At 35.3% G+C, this 25,271-nt stretch overlaps 2 protein-coding genes across 4 annotated transcripts in view; both read right to left on the bottom strand.

Annotated features, from left to right (window-relative positions):
- Nucleotides 1-67: 67 nt before the first annotated feature.
- LOC106103939 (glutamate receptor 3) lies at nt 68-14,402 on the bottom strand. 2 transcript variants are annotated; one of them, XM_013283857.1, is made up of 18 exons: nt 14,265-14,402; nt 13,882-14,028; nt 13,465-13,656; nt 11,544-11,710; nt 10,221-10,397; nt 9,849-10,036; nt 9,437-9,593; nt 8,898-9,011; nt 8,304-8,408; nt 7,761-7,860; nt 6,882-7,059; nt 6,094-6,277; nt 4,129-4,250; nt 3,449-3,561; nt 2,839-2,929; nt 1,853-2,014; nt 1,253-1,326; nt 68-787 (listed from the first exon to the last, which is right to left on the bottom strand). In XM_013283857.1, the coding sequence occupies exons 1-18, from the start codon at nt 14,338-14,340 to the stop codon at nt 510-512; spliced, it is 2,625 nt and encodes an 874-aa protein (XP_013139311.1). In that variant the 5' UTR covers nt 14,341-14,402; the 3' UTR covers nt 68-509. The 2 variants fall into 2 exon arrangements, with proteins under 2 accessions (XP_013139311.1, XP_013139310.1); XM_013283856.1 differs by lacking the exons at nt 13,465-13,656; nt 13,882-14,028; nt 14,265-14,402 and adding an exon at nt 11,900-11,940.
- Nucleotides 14,403-17,549: 3,147 nt separating this feature from the next.
- LOC106103920 (single-stranded DNA-binding protein 3) overlaps nt 17,550-25,271 on the bottom strand; it is a 13,154-nt gene continuing 5,432 nt past the window's right edge. The window contains exons 3-7 of one of the 2 annotated variants that reach the window (XM_013283834.1): nt 24,513-24,668; nt 23,686-23,868; nt 21,458-21,580; nt 19,779-19,886; nt 17,550-19,547 (exon numbers count right to left, since the gene is read on the bottom strand). In XM_013283834.1, the coding sequence (XP_013139288.1) occupies nt 19,414-19,547; nt 19,779-19,886; nt 21,458-21,580; nt 23,686-23,868; nt 24,513-24,668 (704 nt within the window). In that variant the 3' untranslated portion in view covers nt 17,550-19,413. The remainder of the gene's footprint in view (nt 19,548-19,778; nt 19,887-21,457; nt 21,581-23,685; nt 23,869-24,512; nt 24,669-25,271) is intronic. The other variant, XM_013283835.1, reaches the window with a different exon arrangement.

Raw genomic sequence — 25,271 nt, 5'->3', positions numbered from 1 at the left:
GCTTTATTTGAAATACAAATATTCTGCAAATGTCTAATTTGTGCATAAAACAACGAAATCACTCAGATTTCTATTTAATAAAAAAAGAAATTAAAAAACAAACAACAATTTATTTCCTCGTTCTAAAACTATAACCTCTAAATACTGACAGCCTTACAAATAAACGCGGTATGAAGTTAAACTTAGTAATAAACTGAGTACCAGTTTTAAGGTATGGCGCCTCGGGCGACATAAAGGGCGCCTCAGGCGACATTAAGGGCGCCCTGGGATGACATAATGGGCGCCCTGGGACGACATAATGGGCGCCCTGGGGCGACATAAAGGGCGCCCATTTATGCAGTATTCTATTAAGGGGCGCCATAAAACCAGCCCTGTCTAAACTAAAATACTAAAGGGTTTTGCTAATGCATCAAAAATAAAATTACAGTAAAAACCCCTAAATAGCGACCACATCTTAAATTACAAATAAAATATAATTTTTTTCATTTCTACAAGCGATTTTTAACAAACTACGATACAAACTCATTCTTAGGCAAAACATTAATAAAAGAAACCTTTCCTGTGACAGGTTTGAATTTATCACCAATAGTAACATTTTTAATATTAACTTTTCTTAATCTGGCAACACTATTCGATTTCTTTTTAATTTTCTTCGGCGGGAATGTCTTGTCTATGGCCTCGATTTGATGCTTTTTGTTTTTTTCTTTCCTCTTATAGTAGAATACTTCCCACGCTAAAGTTATCATTGCTAAGCCAAGACCGAACAAAGTCGCTATGAAGACACCACCTTAAATATAAGAAAATGATGACAAGTTAACGTCCCTTACCAGTTAATCACTGAGGGTGACCCTTAGTGGCTGAAATATAGCCCATATGTATAGAAAACGAGTGTAAAATAGATATATAACAGTATCAGATGACATAAGAGAAAGCGACCATCGGTATTGGCCAAAATAGCAAGGCGTCAACAATCCACAGATATTCAGATACGTTACCCTAAAATTAACAGTATTACATAAAGAGGACACTTCCACTTCCAAATCCTCATCCCATTCCCAACCTTTTCTTGTATCTACGAAAAGGGACCAATAAAAGAATGCGACACATATCTGACTAACTTTTGCCCGCGAAACCTTCGCGCAATAAGCATTTGCAGACTATCCTCTACATCTATTCATCAGTTTTGGCTACAAACTCTAACATACATCCAAACATTCGCATTTATATTCAGTAAGTTTAAAGAAATAATTACCTAAACTTTCTAAAGTAATTCCTTCGGACTCATCCGCATCGGGGCACATTTGTCGTGCTGTCTCATTCCAATACCTAAAATAGCACATAAAGTCCATCATTCACTTAGGTCTTTTTCCTTTTTTTGACCGACTTCCCAAAAGAAGGAGGTACTCAATTCGTCTGTATGTTTTTTTTATGTGTGTTACGGCATAACCCCGCCGCCAGTGGACCGATTTTGATAATTCATTTTTTATCCGAAAGGTAATGCTTGCAGGTGGGTCCAATTTTTTTGTTTGATTTTTGGAGTCAAAGACTACAACGTAGTTAAATAGTTTAGCTCAAAATCGCGCGACGAAATTTTTATAATATAAGGTGGCAAACGAGCAAGCGGCCACCTGAATCCGCCAAAATGTCGAAGCGACCGCTGCCCATAGACATCCGCAATTGCAGAAGCGTTACCTAACCTTAATAAACGGAGAAGACGCAGATAAAGAGGACATTTCACGTTCCTATGCGTTACCACCGTCAAATCCATTTCCCCTTCCCATCCTCTATAAGAAAAGGATGGTAAAGAGAACGGGACTTAAATTAGGCCTCCGGAAACCATCTTGAAACTTACTTAGCAGCCAATTGTTCTAGAAACCTCTCCTTCTGTAGCTGCAGCAGTGCCCTTGATAAATCTTCTTGCAGCCGCGATCCTTGCTGCACCGCGAGCGCATATGGCTGCTCAGCAAATACCTCGCCTACTGCTGTCAGGTTGCAGTTCCGCGTCACCTCGTATCTGACTCGAAGGACCAGTTACTTAAGATTTACAACCTTTTCTAATTACAGTAGAACCTCGATAACTCAAACTGGTAACATGAAAACTCATAACTTCAAAAAAATATGTCCCCTTCCCATCAGAGCCCAAAACCTCTATAACATGGACCCTTGATAACTTAAAACCTCTATAACTTTAAATATTTTGTGTTTCCCTTGGACTTTAACTTATCAAGCTTCTACTGTACTTCTAAATTTTAATCACCTCTGAAATAGTGTGGAAATAAATAGTACGAGGGTGAATCAAAAAATTCTTGGAATCAATATGAAAAAATGCAAAGATTTAAATAATAATATTTTATTTTTCTACATAATCTCCCTCCAATGCGAAATTTAGAATAACGCGTTTCTAACTTCCTTATTCCTTGTGAAAAAAAAAATATTTTCTTGACTCTCGAAAAAGTCCTCTACGGCAGCTGTAACCGTGTCATTATCGTGAAATTTTGTTCCGCGAATTTCCTCTTTTAATTTTGGAAATAAGTGAAAATCACTTGGGGCTAAGTCCGGAGAATATGGTGGGTGGTAAGAAGATTGAAGCCAGCACAGCACCGCACGTAACTCACTTTTATCCATAATTTTGACTTTTTAGCAACTCGTTGCACAAAAAAATTTTTTACATGCGAACGAACTGACAAAAACAAGTGACAGTGTGCATAAATATAGTGTGTGTGTGTGTGTGTGTGATAGACACTCTTTAATTTGAATATCGAACTTGATCCAAAAAGGTTTCATATATATGTACTTCTAAGAACTTTTTGATTCACCCTCGTAAGTAAAAGAACACACTTTATTTCCGCGGAATCATGTATGAAAGCGAAATCTGCTTCCGTGTGCTCGTTGACTTGTTGGAAACCAGTTTTCGCATCTACTACTGGACCTGAAATACCAATGATTTATACTTATTCAAAGTAATCTGTGTGTTTGTGTGCAAGAAACTCAAAAACTATTGAACATAATTTAAAAAATCATTGTTAGAACGCTACATTATCCCAAAATGACATATCATCATACTAATATTATAAATGCGAAAGTTTAGATGGATGTTTGTTAGCCTTTTTAGCCTAAACCGCTGAACGAATCTCTATGAAATTTGGCACAGATGTAGAGCATAGTCTGGAAGAACACATAGGCTACTTTTTATCCCGGGAAAAGTTATGGTTCCCGTGGGATTCATTAATTTTGTATTTTAATGTTTACTCAATCATTCTGCAACGGTTCAACATATCTTATTGAAATTTGGCACAGATATAAATCAAAGTTTGGAGTACACATGGGATAAGCTTCATCCCCGAGAAATGTCCGATTCCTGAGGGATACGTAGATTGTTATTTATATAGTTCGTATGTTTTTTAATACCACGCGGACGAAGTCGCGGGCAGCAGTCAATAAAACTTACCAGAAGCGTTAATAGCTAGTAAAATATGTCCATATTGCTCGCGAATGGGATAATCCCATACTCTGTATTGGGCTTGATCCGAACTGGCGTTCAAAGTTATCTCCTTCCAAACTCTGTACAAATACAATAAATATGAGAAATTGTAACAAAACTCTACAAACAGATTTATCTTACTAATATTATAAATGCGAAAGTTTAGATGGATGTTTGTTAGAGTTTGTAGCCTAAACGGTTGAACGGATCTCGATGAAATTTCATAGATGGTGAGGATCGTTTGAAAGAACACATAGGCTTTTTTGTTAGGAAAAGGGGGGTTTATATCTTTGGAAAGACATATCAATCCCAAAGTGATACTCTAAGGGTTTAACGAGCTGGCTTAATCGTACAACCGCTTCAACTCCCGGAGTTAAGTTGAGTTTCACCTCCCGGAAAAGTAGCTCGCGCATCCGTCTGTTTCCCTCACATTCCAACAAATGTTGGATATCTTCTGGCTTTCTGCATATCTCGCAATTAGGCGACAGGATTTTCCTCATCATATATCCAAAATTCACTGTTGGATAGTGGCCAGAACGTAATCTTAGCGCTGCGCATAGGCTACTTGATTTTGTTTTTTTAATTCCACGAACAGTCGCGGGCGAAAGCTAGTATGTTTTTAAAGTTTAAAATCACTTAAAATATACCTGTATAATGTATCTTCAGCAAACTTCATATTAATAAAGTATTGATGTACATTAGAGGACTCTACAACCGTGTAGTTGATACGCGATTGGCGCGCCAACTGCTCTAATGAGGATACCGGCGTCTGTACGAAGATATACTATTTTATAGTTATCTATACTATTATAATAAAGCGTAAACACACTTCTTTTTTACCTAAGATGTCAGCAATTACAGCATTTTTGAATAATTCTTTTTTTAATAAAAACCCCTACACTTACGTCACGCTTTAGGCTATATAGTTTCACACTATTAAACTTAGGGGGTAAATATTTTGAATAAAATCCCCAATGTGGGAAAAAGGCCATAAGTTGTTGGCAACATCAAGGAAGCATAATTGCCATGCTTTGTCATCATGTCATGTCATTTTGACATCGCAATTGAATTTGACAAATGTAATCAATTTCACGCGAATGAAGTCACACGGGAACAGCTAATGTACTATAAAAGAGCGTCGGTGGCTCAGTGGTTTAGGCACTTGACTTGTCTACAGATCTTGGGTTCGAATCCCGGCACCAATGTGATTTTCGATTTTTCATATGTACATAATTTACCCGACGTTCTTACGGCGAAGGAAAACATCGTGATGCAACCTGCACTATCGGCGAAGAAATTCAAAGATATGTGTGAAGTCAACCCGCAGTGCAGGTTAACTATGGTCTAGTCACCCTTAGGGTAGGTTCTGAGCCTTTCAATGGGGACATAGTGAGCTGGTGATGATTATAGCTACATATATATATATATATATATATATATATAGAAGCATTATCATATATTTAAAAAAAACTAGTTAAACAGGTATGACACTCGAGGGAAATACCAATCAAATGACTATTCATTCATCCACAGTTCAGTAACACATTAGAAAAAAAACCATCGTCTGAGTCTCAGTCTCAGGATAGTAACTTATTTTTAATCTTTGACGTGAGTTATAGAGCGCTTTGGACTATACTATCGAACAACTGTTTAGTCTCGCTTCGATTCTTACAAGGTTATATGGAGGTATAACTCGATTTTTAGTTCAACTAAACAATTGAGGCCGCGAAATCGATAATCGCATAACAATTGTGCGATAGGTTATTTATTTATTTATAGAAATGCTAACAACACAGAATAAAATAAATATACATATAGTAGACTCAGTTAAAATATAAATCTGCTTCATTTATAGACAAACACAACATTCATAGATAAAAAAGGAACAATGCAAATTTTTAATAAGTTACCTTACATCTAAGAAGTTATAGTTTGTCTAAATAATTTAGATTAGTTTGACAATTCACTTCAAATTTAGTAGGGATGGGTTGTGTAATCAGTCATGAATCTTATCGATTTTCGATTTTTATTCTTATAGAAGTTGGAATCGATAGATTTATAGTTATAACTTATGAAATAAAAAAAAACACTGTTTTCTCAAAATAATAATGACCATAACAAATAATGAGAGTAAATAAATGTTTATTATTACTACAGCCGTACGTAATCAAATTGAATTTCGCTATTATTTCTGTCATCGCTAAATTCTCTACACTATAATCAATACTAGAATTGTCCTATAAATTAGTTAATAAGAAAATAGTAATTATAGTTGAGTTCGATAATTATTTAAACCGAATATCGATAGTTCAAAATTGTTCGCTTTGTGTTTGTTTCGTCACTACGATACCTGTCTATTAAGTATGGCATTTACCTTCATACAAATTGAATTCGATACTTCATATGCGTCATTTATCAAACTAATCTATCTTATTTAGACAAACTATAAAATCAGTCTTTCATTCAAATAAAACAAATGAAATAATAGTCTTAACAATGATTCATTGTCACGTTCTTGAACCTAGTGTGCGAGCGAGAGAACGATAGTGAAAGAGAGGTACGATAGTCCTTAGAGTAAAATTACCATAACTCATACTATTTCTAACTGTTACCTGCATCCTCTCTACGGTGAGGAACGCAGCCAGATTGGCGGTAAATGTAGCCAGCATGAGAACCACAAACAGCCAATATGCGGCCACCAGAGTCCGGCCTGATAGCGCCTTGGGCGCTTCGCCCCCGCCTTGCGGAGTGAACGATGTCAACGCGAACCAGAAACTCTCCTTTAATGTAAACTCCCTATATAAAAGTACTTGATGTTACGTTTCTAAAGAGAATGACCATAAACAAAAATTTGGTATTTATAATGTTGATTTATTTTTAGGTTAACAACAATAAGTAACCCTTTTTTCTGGTAATAAATCCCCATGTAATCTAACTACTAATATTATAAAGAGGAAACATTTGTATTTTTGTATGTATAACTCAAAAACTACTGGGTTAATTTTAAAAATTATTTCACCATTAGAAAGGTAATTTATCTGTGAGTAACAAAGGCTATGTTATTCTTATTTTTTAATTTTCCGGGGACGAAGACGCGAGTAACAGCTAGTCTGTACTAATATTATAAAGAGGAAAAATTTGTATTTTTGTATGTATAATGACTCAAAAACTACTGGGATAATTTTGAAAACTCTTTCACCATTAGAAAATAAATTATTATCTGTGAGTAACAAAGGCTATGTTTATTATTATTTTTTAATTCCACGGGCATGTATTCGAGAGGAACAGTTAGTAAGAGAAAGAGTAGTCTTGGTAACATCTAAATGAAATAGAGATATATTAGGAGAAGTATTATTCTGCGTTTTTCTCTCTCTCGCAGTGAGACAGCCAACCTACTCACCTGCAAGGATAAGGGTAGGCTTCAGGGTTATTCCTTGCGGAATAAGGGGAATACTTCTCCAATAACCAGATCATGACCCCTGTCAGTATCAACGCCGCGACAATACTGAGCCACACTTCAGTGCGTAACACCGTCATGAACTTAAACAGAGATGTCTTACGTATTGGTTTGCGGATCGCTGGAAGAAATTGTTAATTAAGGCTTGTTTGAGGATATTTTATGGGAGGTAGTTTGTTTTCTAGATTTAAGTTTGTTCAAACCTATTATGCACCTACAGTGGTAAAGTCCGCTTTAACATCTTAGCACTGCAGGGCCGGCTCGCCCCCAGTAATACCACGACCACACAAAAGACAGGCGTGAAGTGAAAGCAATTCCGCGTACACTCTGATGAGTGTAGTGCCGGACGCCCTACTTTAATCCCTTTTCTTTCCACCCTTTTTTCTTATAAGAAATGAATGAAGGGAACGTGGATTTAACGGTGAAGGAAACGCATAGGAAGGGGAAATATATATGTGCGTCTCCTTCTTTGTTAATTAAGGGTAGGCAACGCAGTCGCTTCGATTTCAGGTGGCCGCTTGCTCGTTTGCCACCTTATGATATAAAAAAAATGTTTGTTCCTACCTATCTATAGAACAGCTTATAGGATCTCAGTGAAATTTTGCATATGTAACGAGAAAACTCAAAAACTATTAAATCGATTTCTAAAATTCTTTCAATGTTCGATAGCTACATTATCACTAAGTGACATAGGATATCTGTAACAAATATTATTGTTGTTTTCTGACGTAGAAAGTAAATTTTCAGAGTTCACAGAAGCGATCGTCCAAAAGGCAAACAACACTAGTAATCATTGAGGCAGAAGTATTAAAAAAAACTTACTTATTAAGATCCCCGTTTGTTCAAAGTACGGTGCGACAAAATCGATAACTTCCTCTCTTTCTGCCGTCATAGTGAAAGCTGCGACGGCTATATCTGTTTCCTATAAAAATGTAGCAAACATTAATTTAGTACTTCGGTATTTTAACAATAACTATAATAAACAAAGCTACACATGTTTAGTTCTGATAATCTTAACTAAACAATCTAAAAGCCTGTCCCATCACTGGCTGATAGAGCGTCAGATAGATTAAAATGACGCCACTGTCAGATAAGGTAACATAATCCGATATTTCCATCACACTTTACACGTTGGATCAGACAATTTATAACTTGGTGAGGCAGGCCATAACTCTTCAGTCAAAACTCTGTGTATTCAGACAATATTTTAACTGTCTTAATTTTTAAACTGAAAATTTCGTCTCGCCTTAAAGAACTTGATACTACTAAAATTAAGCTATTCGTTTTTTTTTTAGGGGAATGTTAAAATGTAGCTTATAATAGATATATGTGAAATTCTTTGATTCAAAAAATATAAAAACTCACTCCCGTCATCAAATCGCCTATAAGTCCGTCCCACGACCCGTTACGAAGTCTCTGTCCGAAGCCACCGGATTTAGGAGTTACTATCTCATAGTCAAAGTCCATTGTCTAAAAATAAATAACAGTGCTAACTAAATGGTAGAGCCCGCTTTAACATCTTCGAACTGTAGGGCTCACCCCAGCAATACCACGACCATACAGACAGACGTGAAGTTGAAGCAATTCCGCGTACAGTCTGATCAGTGTGATGCCGGAGGCCTAATTAAAGTCCCTTTTTCTTCCCACTCTTTTCTTATAAGAAAAAGATGGAAAGGGAAAGTGGATTTGACGGTGGAGGAGACGCATAAGAAGGGAAAATGTCCTCTTTTTGTGCGTCTCCTCCGTCTATTAAGGGTAGGCAACGCTTCTGCAATTGCGGATGTCTATGGGCATCGTCGTTTTAGCGGTTTCAGGTGGCCGCGTACTCGTTTGCCACCTTATATTATTAAAAAAACTAATTGGTTATTTGTATTTCTGAAAATAAAATACCGCGAATTTCCTCGACTGTACCTCCACATTTGTATTTAAATATTCTTCGCACATACTATTCTTTCTTACCTGTGCAAGTTTCTCTATTAGATCGATACAATATCCTTCATATAAGATGTTGCCCTCTTCGTCCAACATAACCTTTCCAGTTGAGTCCAGCTTCTTCATAGTCCATGGTATAGCCTGGTAATTTTTTTACTTGCTTTTGTATGTAAAATTTTTAGTTAAATTAGAACTAAAGAAACATAACAGCTAATAAAAACAATCTTTTACCCACGACTCAGTCCGCGCGGAAATAAGAATAAAACCTAGTAAGTTGTCTATGCTCTTTTATAGAGTAACAGACATCTATCCTTACTTTCGTATAGTTATATTATATATTACCGCGACTCTGTCCGCGTGGAGTTAAAAAAATAAAACTGGGTAGCCTATGTGTTATTCAAGACTATCCTCTACGTGTATGCCAAATTTCATGGAAATCCGTTCAGCTGTTTAAGCTACATACTCTAACAAACATCCATCCGTCTAAACTTTCGCATTTATAATATTAGTAAGAAGTACGTATTTTCGACCTCGAATTGACCAATCAGACACATTTGTCAACTCACAGGCGCTGTTCCTATCCTGTAGAATGTCCTGATCGGTTCCAGTACAGCATCAGGTAACAGCTTGTACTCTTCATCAGCTGACCAGCTCGCTACCGTCTCTGATACTCCAGGTTTCGCAGAAGATAGTATAAATCGAGATCTTATGAGAAGGCTGGATCTGTATAGGAATTATTAAATAGCTTTCGCCTGCGACTCTGTTCGCGTGAAATAAGAAGAAGCAAGAGTAAGTAGCCTATGTGTTCTTACAGACCATCCTCTACATCTTTGCCAAATTTCATCTAGATCCATTCAGCAGTTTAGGCTACAAACTCTAACAAACATTAAAGAAATTCATAGATGTTGTGAAGTCAAGCAGCGTGGTTAACTATGACCTAGTCATTAACTTAAGATAGGGTCCGAGCCTCTCACTTACCTTTCGCCATTCCAAAAGAACAAACTATCATTCCCGTACGTCTCCGCAGACAGTAGCTCATAAAATCCATCATCTGTCTTTTCTTTGCTAGATTCATCACATCTTATAACAGAAGGAGAACTATCCGGTACCTTCCTGAATATGTCTACTAGGAATTGCAGAAGATTGTTAAGGATGTACTGCTTCCTCTAGAAGATAATGTGGAAATACACTGGTTGTTGAAAAATCAGAGGAAATACAAATTGAGTGACGGATGGGGAGAGGCAGCTAACCTCCCCTGGTTACGACCATGGGTTAGCATGTGAGGTAGGTAGAGGGTAGAAGGGTCATCACCCTCCTATCTCCTACCACCCCTCAACTATAGATATTTACCGGAAAACCCTCAGGGCAGACGCAGGTGTCCAGAGCTAGCAGTTTACAGCACTCTGTAGCATCCAGGTGTAAGATAACAGCTGGAAGTACCAGCTGTGTCACATCGAAGTGACCTGTGTAGTCTGTGATGACGAGGTTCCAACGATACTCTCGTAGTACTAGCTTCTCTTTTACCGCCTACGATAAGGAATTATTAATTTGAAGGATTTAACAAACAAAAATCCAATTTCACTAATGTATTATTTAAAGGAATACGAACAAAAAGCAAAACAAAAAAATGGGACCCACCTGCAAGCACTACCTTTCGGATATAAAAGAATTATCAAAATCGGTCCACTAGCGGCGGAGTTATGCCGTGACACACATAAAAAACATACAGACGAATTGGGTACTCTTTCTTTTGGGAAGTCGGTCAAAAAAGTAACTTCACTCTATTCAATCGTTTTGCAAAAGGCGTGAAAAATTCACTGCTAAATCAAGGGGACAATAAAATCATTCGTTATTGTACGTGTTTGGAGGAAGGTTGCTCATTGCACGGCTGATTGTATTTTTGCCCGACATCCCAAAAGAATGCGGTACTCACATCGTCCGTATGTTTTTTTATATGTGTTACGGCATAACTTCGCCCCTGGTAGACCGATTTTGAAAAATCTTTTCTAATCCGAGAGGTAGTGCTTGCAGGTCGGTCCCATTTTTTTTTTATTTTTAAAGTCAAAGACTATAGCGTAGTTAAATAGTTTAACCCAAATCGCGTTACGAATTGGGGTATTTTTTGCTTACTTTGCTTATTTACTATTATCCCGTCGTTTGCGCAACTAACTGTTACCTAATTGCATATTAGTGAGGCGGAATTTATCTCATTTCAACAAAGCAATACTGAAAGTGGCTCACCGCGGATTTTTTTTTATAACATAAGGTGGCAAACGAGCAAGCGGCCTTCTGAATCTGCCAAAATGGCGAAGAGACCGCTGCCCATAGACATCCGCAATTGCAGATGCGTTGCCTACCCGTATCCGACAGAAGAGGAGACGCACATAAAGAGAACATTTCCCCATCCTATGCTTCTCCTCCACCGTCAAATCCACTTTCCCTTCCCTCTCCTTATAAGAAAAGGGTGGTAAAGAGAAAGGGACTTAAATTAGGTCTCCGGCACCACACTCATCAGACGAAACACGGAATTGCTTCCATTTCACGCCTGTCTTCTGTGTGGTCGTGGTATTACTGGGGGCGTGCCGGCCCTGCAGTGCTAAGATGTTAAAGCGGGCACTACTACTGTTAAAATTGCTTAACTGTATTTAAAAATCTGTAATACGATATACTTACTCGTCTATATGTGTTTCTAACGAAACCACTGTCACCAATTATAGCAAAGAAGCTCGGCTCCGGTCTCATAGATCTTAGCATTTCAGCTGACTCTGTTGTAAGACCCGCGTGCACCCAAACACGTATATGAGACCGGCCTAATAACTCGTATAATGTTCTGTCTACATCTGTAATAGTAAACTATGGTTAGTCAAACATAGTCGTGCAAACACTTTCAACTCAACTGTCGCACAATAGGGAATATGCATGTATTTTTTCTTTTTTTAAACGATTCTACTTGTTATAAAATAACCAGAAAAAAAATGACGCGAAAATATTCAACCATTGAGCTAAAAATAATAAAATAAAATTACGACCATTTTAGAGCGACTAAAACGCGACCGGAATTGTCAATAGACAATTGACGTCAATCGTCTATTCCATTCATAACATACGCTCAGATGTCACTTCGACGTAAAACACAAGTTTCTCAAGGTCAAAAAGTCAACAATCGATTCATTTTTATTATTCCTGATACAAATAAGTGGTAATTAATAATTTTATTCATTAATTTTTTATTTTAAAGTTGGTTTTGATATCGTTTTTACAGTAAAATACTTCAAGAGTGTATTTCTATATAAACTAACGTAAATGAACTGTGTATTAACAACACAACGACGCCATATTAGATAAGCCACTTGCTTCGACCAATAGTGTGCGTTTTAAAACTTAGCGAGAGAATTTAAAAAAGACACTTTTTAATGATTAAATTTTGCCACTAAATTACATTATATTTAAAAAAAAATCTTTGCAGTACTGTTTTTATAGTAATAAAGTATACTTAAAAAAAGTTTGGTACAATTTGGCGTCATATGCATATTGCCTATTGCTTAATCTCGCTTTGATTCATATAAGCTTATATGGAGGTGTGCCCACTAGATTGTCAGTTGTGCAACTAAACAGTCGCATTGGCTGCGAAACAATCGACAATCGCACAACAGTTTTGATATTTTTGTACGATTGTCGGTTGGAACGGATGAAGGAGACTATGTGACAGAAATGCGAATGTTAAGATGGATGTGTAGGTTACACGATTCGATAAGATACGAAATGAGTATATTAGAGGAAGTTTGAGAGTAGCCCCCGTAGTAGAGAAGGTAAGGAGTAAAAGGTTAGCATGTTATGAGGAGGGATGAATCGCATGTTACAAAGAGAACGTTAGTTATGAGTGTGGAAGGGTACATCGGTAGAGGTAGACCTAGAAAGAAATGGATGGATTGTGTAAAAGGTGACATGATCAAAAAGGGAGTGACTGAGATGACGTATGATAGAGTTATGTGGAGGACAAAAACCTGTTGCGCCGCTACGGGAGTAGGATAAGGAGATTATGATGATGATGTCGATTGTTTCGCAGCCTTCAACTGTTTAGTTTCACAACTAACAGTCGAGTAGTGTACCTCGTAAGGTCATAGGAATCAAAACGAGACTGAACAATTATGCGATAGATCAAAGGTGTGCTCACGCTCTAATTGTCGTAAACACTAGCGACACACCTTCGCATCCAATGCTGATACGAAAATGTGTTTAAACACTTCCTGTTGCTCGCGACTTCGCCCCCGTGAATTTTAAAAAATAGCCTGTTACTCACTGATAGCTTTCTAATGGTGAAATCGAGCCAATAGTTTTTGAGTTATTCCATAACTTAATCCTACTCCATGCTAATACGAATGCGAAATTTTAGATGGATGGATATTTGTTAGAGTTTGTAACCTAAACGACTGAACGGATTTCGATGAAATTTGGCATAGATATGTATTTAGTCTGGAAGAACAAATAGGCTACTCATTTGTTTTTTTTTTTAATTCCACGCGGAAATTATCGCGGGCAAAAACTAGTATTAATATAGATTAGAAACATTTAAAATCATTCGTTTATACGCTACCATTTTCATTCTCCAATAGTAAAGCCGCGTCAGTCGCATTCCTAGATTCCAAATAACCATCAAGGGCTGTCACTAATTGCTGCGAAGACAAGGACGTACGTAGTACTGGTATACCGAGCTGATCCACCATCTCCCATGGAGACCAGGACACGTCGATAATAATGGTAACTCCTTTAGCGAGAGCGGAACATACTGGAAAATAAGGTGATTTTAGTGAATGTCGGATGTGACTCAGAGGCATAAATTTCGTCAAATTCTTTAGGAAAGGATGGGAAGGGAAAGGATTCAACAGTGTAGGAGACGCATAGGACTCTTTATGGCAAATACGGATGTTCTTGGGCAACGGTTACTCGTCGGAATCAAGTGGCCGCTTGCTTTTTCACACCCATAAGATTAAAAAAGTAATAAAAAACTAACATTTCCTATAACTTTCTTCTTCATTCTCTCTGTCCAGTTGTATTATAGCATCGCTAAGCTGTACATCCGGTTTTGCTTGCTCCGTCGCTTTAATGGCAACACCAATTTGCGCGGGAAGATCAAATTCATGATTCTCTACTATAAATACTGCAAGAAAATAGGAAATAAGTGTTCTGTGCAACAAATTATGATTTTATTATGTTTTAATAATCTTTTGTTTTTTTTTTAACGCCGTCTAATTTTGTACAGTTAACATTATATGTTATGTTAGTGTCTGTTAATTTCACGACGTCCATGTTCATAAACAATAATACCAATTAGACAAATGTATTTAAAAGTTGTGCCAAAGTTGCTTTAAAATATACAAATTTACGTATACTCACTGAATCTTAAACTTATTTCAGATATAACACAGTCCAAATTGAAGAATATAATAACCAATAAACAATTTAGCGCCATCTTTAATATCTGTCACATGAACGACAGTTGCACTCTCTAACTTTGCTTATTAAAATTGCAGAAATATATTCTTGCAATAAATAAGGTATGAACAACGTTAGAAATAAATAAAAAATCACTCTCAATTTTTCCAACATAACACGTGTTTATTTTTGTATCTGTGAAATTATTTCGGCATGAAAATAACCAAACTTTTGACAATTGCTAAAATATGTCTGCTGCTTGCGAGTTGAAACCGAAAGGTTTAACCAACTTAATAATTGATTAAACAAAGGATGAACGATGCTTACCGATATTGGTTACGATGTATTATTCAAGATTCTTGAGGTACAGTCGCGAGTAAAAATGTTTAAAAGCAATATTTTTATTTATTTTCAACGATATAAATATTTTATCTCTCAAACACACATGGAGATGTTATAAAAATTCTATAATATGTAGGTAAATATGTGAAATTACAATGTTTCATAGCTGTAATATCGTTGTCTCTGTTTATTCCATAGATGAAGAAAGAGACGACTATCTTTTTTTGTATTTCGACACAAAAATTAATATACTAATATTATAAAGAGGATAGATTTTTATTTTTGTATGTATTGAAAAAACTACTGGGCCGATTTTAAAAATTCTTTCACTATTAAAAAGTTATATTATCACTGAGTAAAATGTGCTATATGTTTTTTTAATTTCACGCAGACGTAGTCGTAACAGATTGTAAAAAATAAAATCCACTTAAACTTTTTCTTCGTACCTGTACTTAATCAAACATTAACCAATGTAGTTTCAAAGTGCTTGTTATGATTTTCAAAGACAATAAACGTGAGAGTTCGAACATATGTTAACATCACGCAAACCCTTACAATGTGCATTTCATGAATTATTTCATAGCTTTGACTTTGACTATTAAGAAAACAGGATCTGTCGACCATATTTGGATTCTTATTAAACCCACTTTATATTTTTTTATTAATTTTACAGTGGTAGTGCCCGCTTTAACATCATAGCACGAATGTAATACCACGACCACACAGAAGACAGGCGTGAAATGGAAGCAATTCCGTGTTTCGTCTGATGAGTGTGGGGTTGTAGGCCTAATATAAATCCCTTTCTCTTTACCACCCGTTTCTTATAAGGAGAGGATGAGAAGAGGAAGTGGTTTTGACGGTGGAGGAGATGCATAGGAAGGAAATATCCTCTTTGAGTGCGTCTCCTCCTCCGTCAGATAAGGGTAGGCAACGCATCTGCAATTGCGGATGTCTATGGGCAGCGGTCCCTTCGCTAATTTGGCGGATTCAGGTGGCCGCTTGCTCGTTTGCCACCATATGATATAATAAAAAAAACCTCCTAAAAGGTCCTCAATTCGACTATACATTTTGTATGACGATGGATGTTTGTTTAGTCCATTTTTATAATCAAAGATACATGGAAGCTCCAAGAAATGAAAACATAGATTTTCCTTTCAGAATATCCGCTTCCTGGTATCTCCTACAATTATTCACTATCTGAGAACGCCGCCGGATCTTCGTCAGACCTCTGGGGTCTATCTGGAATTAATAGCTAAGAACTTATTCTACTCTTCTCAAGTTTCTAGTAACGTTGGATCAGTCTAGTTAAGACTAGCTGTTGCTCGGGACGTCGTCCGTTTGTAATTAAAAAATATAGCCTATGTTATAACTGAGATAATGAACTGATTTGAAAATCAGCCCAAGTTTTTGAGTTTTTTTCAATACGTATAATAATAAAAATCCTTTCTCTATAATCTTACTTCTTACTAATATGATATATGCGAAAGTTTAGACGGATGTTTGTTAGTGTAGTCTAAACTGCTGAATAGATTTTGACGAAATTTGACATGTAGAGGATAGTCTGGAAGAACACATAGGTTACTTGTTTATATGAAACCCACGCGGACGGAGTCGCGTGCGAAATCTTGTATTAGTATAGATGCAAACCTTTTAACTTACAGAGATGTCTACGTCCAAGTTACTTCCAGTTAGCTATGTTCGTCTCGTTTACGGCTTTCAAAAATATATTTTTTCAAACTTAAGGATTTTGAAATAAAACAACTCATGTTAATATATAATAACTATTTATGTAAGTATATAAACATTAAATTGATAAGAAAAAAAAATAATTCATTTACCTAACTCACAAAAAATGAAGGAAAAAAAATTATACCTTAAAAACATACCTCACACTACACATATTTTTTTATTAATAATAAAATAAAAACCTTTTAAATTATTTATTTTTTAATTAATCTGTTTAAAAAATGTCAAATACCTCCTTCAATGTTACGCTAACACTTATAGCTATTTTTATTTAACGCTGCGGTTTATTTTACAATTTTTGGGTCCGTTTAGTGTAAATTTTACTAAAAAATCGATATATTTATATATTTTTTTTCTTTTAGACGCCTAAAACACGCAAGTCCAAACGTAGTTACGCTACCAAATTTTATTTACATATTTTTTTATAAAAACAGAATTTAAATTTAACCGTTCATCGAGATTCCAAAAATCTTTAGATATTCCGCTAACCACTAAATGAACCCAAACTTGCGCAGTTTTGGACTAAAGGCCCAATATAACTTAAAGCCTAGTTTTCCAAATCTCGCTAAGTAATATACTAATTTATACAGATTTCCATACACCTCGAGAAAAAATATATCCTAAGCTACAATAAAAGATACCGGAGATAAAAAAAAAGTTACACATCGGTATAAAAATTCTGTCAATATTTTTTTTAAATAGCGCGCGCAAACATGGCGGACATTTAAAAACTGAAGTTTTTTTTATCATATTGTAATAAATATTAATAGAATCTTGAATAAATGCGAATTCCGATTTTCGAGGAATTTACTAACCGGCAAAATTCAATCGCGAATCGGAACTGGTGATAACCGGTTTTTGAAATGACGCATCACTAGTCGGATGAAAAAAAATCATCTAGTACGAAATACTCAACTGATATAATTTTCGGCATATATTTATATAAAAACTTTACCAATACCATGCTAAGTAAATCCAGTCTAAAATATTTTTTTTTTCATATATTAAACCGTTTATTAAGAATTTACATTATGATCTAACAATAACCAAATTCTATTACAATCATATGTCCAGAGCTGTTCACATAAATCATTTAAAAAAAAGGAAAAAACAACATAAAAAATCTCTCATGATTTTAAAATCTCGTTTATTTATAAAAAATCGATATTTTTCATCTATACCATAGATAACTTGGTAGCTGTCACTGTCAATTGGCGCCAAAACGAAAACACGGTTAGGCGGAAAATGAAAAAAAAATTAGGAACATTAAAACTTAAAATACGCTAAATAATTTAATGAAACTGGAAGAATGTCGTTAAAAAACATGTGTTTTTTAATTAAAAAACTGTCCCAAAACAGTAGTACGAATTTTTTTTCTGGCCAGTGACAAAAAAGACAAGAGCCATCTCGTAATTTTCAAGATTTTTTTAATCAACGCAAACGTCACTCTTTAGCCAGAAAACCAGATAAAAAAATTGAAAAAAAATGAATTTTTTGACAGTCAGTTTTATTGCACCAGCTTAATAATTTCACCGCATAATTCTCATTTATTTTTCACTTGTATTAAACAAGTATAGAAAATCATTTAAAAAGATCAGAAGGACGCAACATGCATCAAACTTTTTTTGTAAAAAAAAAACAAATGTCAACGAATGTCAAAATTCAATTCACAATATTTCTTTTTAATAATTTCATTCGCAATAAAAATATAGCTAAAAAATAAAATAATACATAAAAATATAAGCAAAAGAATACCTTTACACTATTTTGTCGCCTTTATTTTGTAATCTGACGTTTTTCATCGTGTAACCGACAAAATTATCTGTCCCGGTATGTGACATTTTTCAACAGCTAAGACCGCACAAACATTTGACTAAACTATCGCACAACTGTTTTCTCGCTTTGATTATGAGCGTATATGGGTACACTACTCGATTGTTAGTTGTGCAACTAAAAGGTTGGCTGCGAAACAATCGACAATCGCACAACCGTCGTGCGATAGTTTAGTCAAGTGTGCGTGCTTTTAAGCGCCACCTATCAATGTCAAAATGTCACAAGATCCTTGTAAGCTGTCATGATTTAGGTTTCACATATTTTCTGACAGAACAGCGATAAGTCTTACCGGGCCAAATAAGTCCATCGTGCTATTAAACCAATATTAATAATTCTATGGACAAATGGTAGGTTTATTTTTAAAACTGTAAAAAAAACAGTTAAGATTTTAAATAAAATAACGTAAAAAACATTCCATTTTAGCGAGAAATGTCAAACTGACAGCAGTAGTGATGTTCCGATGTCATATCGATAGTAACCGATGAAAAACGTCACCGAAAACCGATAATTAGCAACATTAACATAAAATTAAAATCTAATAAATATTTTTTTTTATTTACCGATTGACCGAGCCGAAGATTATATGAAGACGCTATCAGATCGTAAGATTCGTCCAGCCCGCCAAGATTTTTTACGTAATCTTGAGATCATGAGAATACTTTTTTTTTTAAATAAACGAATAGTTTATCCCTTATTCCAAATGAAAGCCTAATTATTGTAAACAATAAAAACTTACTGCCCCATTTAGAAATGAATTACGTGATTTTTTGGCTCCGCTTATAAAAAAAAAAACAATTTTTCGCCAGAAAATTGCATTTGTTTCGAGTAATATCCGAAACGGCACCGATTGTTAGTAGTCACACGAAAGTAGTGACATATACGAGAATTAGAGCTTATCCCACCACTGGCTGATAGAGGCTCAGATAGCTTAAAAATGACATCACTGTAACAAGGTAACAAAATCCGATATTCCCATTACATATTTTACACGTTGGATTATCAGACAATTTACAACTTGGTGGGACAGGCCCTAAGACTACTTTTTGATCTGACAAAATCGCAGATAACCGTTAGTTTTGAATATCTGAGAGACTATTAGTTTTAATTCGTTCAGAATTAAGCGTTCATTTGGTCTGGAATACGAGGATATTTCAGTTTATTTGGCAAGTTGGCGGGCTGTCCGTTTCGCTCATTGCATAAAGTAATCAGGATGATCTGGGTCCTTTTCGAACCGTTTCGCCTCTTCCTGCATGCTTTCCTTTATTTTCAGTATCGCTGCTGATTCCGTCTGGTCATTTTGATCGCCGCCCGGACCACCGAAACCTAAGGAAAAAGATTATATAAATTCATAAAATATATACGAAAAGAAAAAATATACCACAAAAAACTATAAACATACGACTTTTCTCAAAATGTCTTATACGGTTCTCTACAATGACATTTTTCCGTCATAATTTTAACTGAAATGCCCTTCTTCCTACACAAGTCTTCTATAAAATTCAAGTTTTTTTGATCTGTAGAATAGTTAAGTCTGTAACTATCAGATAAACTTACTTAAGTTGTAATCACCCATTCCTGATCCAGAGTCCTCTCTGGGAGTCCCCGGCCCCCCGCCGCCGACGCCCCCCGGGGACGACTTCATGCCATCCACTCCGCCCAGCCCTGGCATACATTACATGCTTTATACCTGCCAATTGGGCACTAGCCGGACCATAGACATTAAGGGCCTGTCCCACAACTGGCTGATAGAGGCTCAGATAGCTAATGACGTCACTTTCAGATAAGGTAATTAAATCAGATATTTTCATCATATATTTTACACGTCTTATATCAGACAATTTACAATTTAGTGGGACAGGCCCTAATTATTCTATTTTGTTTTTTTTTAATTAACACGAACATTGCCGCTAACTCCTATACTAAGTCCAAAATATCATCTAAGATTTATTGGCACGGAACGTGTTAAGTCTACAGATTATAGAATAAACATAAATATGTTTTTAGATTTTTTTTAAATATTTTTAAGATTTTTTCGGTAATAAAACCGGTACATCGATAAATGAAAGTCCCTACTCTATTTTATTGCATCACATATCTCATTTCGTTGCTCGTATTAAACATTTCCCTACATTTCTGTAATTTTATACATTCACAATTAATTTTTTATTTGACATTTTAATCGGTTTTTAAATTCAATAATCTGTAGACGTTAGTAAGGATCGATTTATATCTATACAAGTCTAGCACAACAACAGAAAACTTTCTGTACGGTGTACAAAAAAAATGAAGTTATTTCCCAGGACCTTTTTTGATCACAGTACACATGACATTCGACGATAGAATTAAGTTATTGTGCATGCTTATTTAAAGGGTGTTCAAATATTATTTAACCATACTTGAAAATAATAGCATAAAAAATTGCAAAAAATCATGACTTAAGGGATCTAAAAAATTTTTAATAATTGAACATCCTTTATTCGTGTTATTTACAAATGCTGTGATATTAATGCAGTGAATAGAGCCTTTAAAAGTCTTTGTATACTTAAAATCATTTATTTTCTCTAAACAAATGAAAATACATGGACACAAATTGAGAAAAAAATAAAAAATATAGATACACTTAATTTTTTTTTATAACATGTTAGTTTTTTTTAACTTTACTTAATTAAGAGGCATTTTGCTTCATTCTCCTTAAATATCCGTGAATATGTACACAGGGTGTTTATGAATTCTTCGTTTAAATATGTTTACACGTCTTGAAGATTTTTTACTATTGAATAAAATATTTTGGACATTTTTTTTCTAACAATTACAAACTATACATGTATTTTACACTGTACATGGAGGTTAAATAAAAAATTCAACATAGTATGATGTCAATTTTATATTTTCGAATATATTTATAAAAAAACGTGCGAAAAATCTTTTTTTTCTTTTTACTTGGTTTCTATTATAGTTATACCCCAAACCAGACTATGTAAACATACTTTTATACACAAAAAATACAATTTTAGCTGCCTACTCCTAATAGAAAAAATGTAAAAAAATAAATAATACAAACACAATCTTTACTCGTTAAAAAAGCACCGTCCAGTTATATACATAATTTCATCTGTCAAAAACACCAAAAGACTAAATAGAATGACGCAGTGACACGTGCTTAAGAAAATATCTGTGCCGAAGTGTTTGTTATATTTTTTAATCTGTGCCGAAGGTGTACAAGTGTGGCGCACCTTCGGCGGCGGGCGGCTGCGGCAGGTGCGGCGGCGCGGGCCCGTGCTCGCCGGCGAGCGGGAACTCCGACCCTAGGGCTCCGCCCCCCACCGGCTTCATCAGTGTGTACATGTTGTCACCGCCTGTCGCGTTATACCGACCGATCACAATTCAATATCAACTTATCACACCCCGCCCAAAAAATTGACATGTTGACGATTTACGGCCAGTGTTTATGCCTTTTTTAAACATGTCGATTTACACACGTAACGCCAACAATCAGAAGTCATAAAACCTAAGTAAAAAAATCTAATCTGAATTTACATTTTAAACCCGAAAAAATACATTTTTTAAGCTCCGTGTCGATTCTACGTAATTTTTATTTAGTCTTTGGTAATTGGTTTTGGATCCGGTGCCGTTTTGCGAGTAGAGATGTGTCAAATGCCGCCATTTTAGAAGAAAACGTCATATGTGGAAGTGCTGCCCTCTAGCGAGGAATGATATCGTTTTATGACTTCCGACCGGGAGCGATGGTCGACTTCCCAACTAGAAACCAAAACAATCGAAATAATCTCGTTTTTGAAAAAGTAACACCATTTTTTTTTCAATTACAAAAAGCCCTAACGACCCTGAAAATCAACAACGAACGCAATTTTTTTCTAATCGTAAACCAGCAACGGAAACCATAATTTTAACGCAATTCAGTTTCAAATATAACAAAAATGGCATGATTTACGAAAATACCGCGTTTTTTTTATTTTTGCAGTTTTCATATCTAGTTGGGAGGTCATCTTAACAATTAAAATTAATACAATAACTAAGAGAAAAGTATTAGTGACATAAAAAGCGGGAAAAAAGAACCCCAAAGCGTCACGAAACAGAGTTAAGCGAGAATGAAGCAAGAACCAAAGGAAAAGAAAAGGCAACATTGAAGACAAAAAAAGTTATTTTTTTCTTAAATAAAAATTACCAAGAAGGCCATTTTATAACAAACTTGCATCTATATTTTTTACATATAATTTGAAAGCTAATGGAATTTTTAAGACAAAAAAATATTCTAATATTTTTGACTAAGTATGCATAACGCTGTCCATGTCAACATTTTGACAAAATTAAAAATTTTTTTCAAATTTTTTCAACCGTTAAATGTATCTTAGGGTTGTTTGTATTGAAAAAAAACTATCAGATTATTTTAAAAAATCTATATTTAATTTAGTTACATGAAAAAAAAATAATAACTACAATTACAACAATACAACAAAATCCAAAAAAAAATTAAAGATGCAAGTTTGTATCACAATTCGTTACAACGCCCTCTATCGGAAATAATATGCAAAAAATACCTTTCAAATTAGTGATGTTATTGTTTACTCCTGCGAAATGTCTAAATTAAAATAATTAAAAAAAAACGGACGGACATAGCTCAGCTTAACACTAAAATTTCATATTATCAGTGAAAATGTATGATATTCTATTAAAAAAAAAATCTTAAACTAATCAATTAAAAAAACTATCTACAGTATTAAAAAATTACAAGAGATCATTTACTTTAACATCAAACAAATTGAATAAAAACTACAAAAAAAATATTTAATTCAAACAACAAACTACCACTAGTCTGAATTCCTAAACAAAAAAAATCATAGAATTTCATACAATTCTCACCAAAAAAGGTTACTATTTTTTTCAATACTACGAACACAATAACATAATTTGAGACTTGTGACGTCACGAATCACATAAAATTCGTAACAAAACCAACACATTGAATGCTGGCATTTGGTGGCTTTTATATAAAAAGCGTTAAAAACGTTATCTTTACTTCGATTTTTCAATTTCTACATTTATCAATTAATTAAAAAAAAATCACTTTTGTCATTCATTTTGTGACGGCGGCCATATTGAATATTACATAGTATACCCTACTCTAATCGACAGGTTATTTCATTTAATATCTGTTTGGAAGTTATGCAAAAAACCATTAACATGTAGTCCGCCATTTTGTGGAGTCGTCCATTTTGAATTTTCCATAGTTTACCGTACATATAAACCCTAAGCAAGGTAATAGACTTTAAAAACCTCCCCCTTGACAGCCAAAAGTTCCATAAAAATCTTGTCCGAACACAAATATCTCAAATTAACGTAACTTAGATAAAACAGTCTTAATAAGCCAGATAAGTTACAGTTTAAAATACTTATGTTACTGTGGTCGTTAAAAAAATAGTAACCATTGCACAAAGTTACTCACCTGAGTTGGAAGAATCTTGAGGGCTGGGCATAATTGGTGTAGGTGGTCCGGGCGGACCGTTGGAGCCCGGCGGCGCTCCGTACGCGCCAGGCGAGCCCCCGCTGTAGTTTAGGGGTGCTGCGCCCCCACCACCTCCGCCCCCGGACCACGCACTACGCGGCCCCATGCCCATCGGTGGCATGCCTGTGTGTTAATACAGGGATCAAGTTATATTGGTTAATAGAGCAAAGAGTAGGATGTGGTTTTTTGGCTCCTTAAGAGTGGCTGTTGCTAAATTTACTTTTTAAATATATTAATAAATCGAGTTTATATGTTTATTAAGCATGATCTTTAGTTTAGGTAATACATATTTTGTGTAAGTAAATGTTTACAAGCCAACCTGCCTGCTAATTATTTTCAATAATTTTAATGTTGTTATTTGGCTCTTTTGGCTTTGGCTTAATTATGCAAATAATGAAATTGAAATATCTTCACAAACATGTGCCATCACGATTTTTTTCTTACAATACGAACGTCGGATAAATTATGTACATATAAAAATCGAAAATGACAAGTCAGGATTCAATACTAACGCATCTAATAAAAGCGTAAACACACACTACTTTGTGGCGTAGGATGTCAGCAATCACAGTGTATATTTGAATAATTTTTTCCTTAATAAAAAGCCCTATTTATACGACATGCTTTAGGCTACATATTTTCACGCTACTAATTTTTTTTTTTATAAAAATTTGAGAAATATAAACAATAAAATAAAAATTATAAATTCATGTGGATGAAGCCACGTGAGAACAGCGGTATGTTTCTGTGGGTTTCTTGATATTTACCTGGTCCTTGCGGCGGCGGACCGCGCATCCCCGCAGCGTACGCGCCCGGGCTCATTGGCCCGCAGCCGGGACGGGGCGGAGTCATACGCGGCCCGCCCAACAGCGCCGCGCCCCCGCCCCCGCCGCGCTCAAGAGAATTACCCATCATACCTTGACCTGTGTACAATAAAACCATCGGTAAGTCAACTAAACTTGACCTACCTACCTCCTGATGTGAAGATCTCAAAGATCCGAAGTTTCAAGGTTTTATTTTAATACTAGCTGTTGCCCGATACTTTGTCCGCGTGGTATTAGGAATCATACGTACTATATAAATAACAAAAAGCTACGTATCCCTCGGATATTTCTCGGGGATGAACCTTATCCCATGTGTACTGAAGACTTTGCTTTATATCGCCAAATTTCAATAAGAAATGTTGAACCATTGCAGAATGATCGAGTAAATAATAAAAACTAAAATCATGAATCCCAAGGGAACTCTAACTATTCCTGGGATAAAAAGTAGCCTATGTGTTCTTCCAGACTATGCTCTATACATGTGCCAAATTTCTTGGAGATCTGTTCAGCAGTTTAAGCTACAAACGCTAACAAACATCCATACATCCATCGTAACTTTCGCATTTATAATATTTATATGATATATATAATATAGTGAGTGAGTGAGCGAGTGACAATAATGTCTTTAAAAAGTGACAGTGCCCCGGGATGGGATAATATATCAACAAGATTTTTAAAAGTAGCAAAAGAAGTAGTTTCACC

This window comes from Papilio polytes, unplaced genomic scaffold, assembly GCF_000836215.1.
Source record: "Papilio polytes unplaced genomic scaffold, Ppol_1.0 DF823693.1, whole genome shotgun sequence".
NCBI lineage: Eukaryota > Metazoa > Arthropoda > Insecta > Lepidoptera > Papilionidae > Papilio > Papilio polytes.
Note: the sequence above shows the minus strand (reverse complement) of the source record. Positions and strands in the feature narration are given on the sequence as shown.

What these genes read in the sequence shown, in the direction of transcription:
- LOC106103939 (XM_013283857.1), bottom strand. Translation starts at nt 14,340, where the DNA reads ATGGCGCTAAATTGTTTATTGGTTATTATATTCTTCAATTTGGACTGT. An exon ending in ACTATTGGAGAATGAAAATG is followed by an intron (nt 11,711 to 13,464) that starts GTAGCGTATAAA and finishes TTACTATTACAG; the next exon opens with ATGTAGACAGAACATTATAC. An exon ending in GCCTACCCTTATCCTTGCAG is followed by an intron (nt 6,278 to 6,881) that starts GTGAGTAGGTTG and finishes ACTTTTATATAG; the next exon opens with GGAGTTTACATTAAAGGAGA.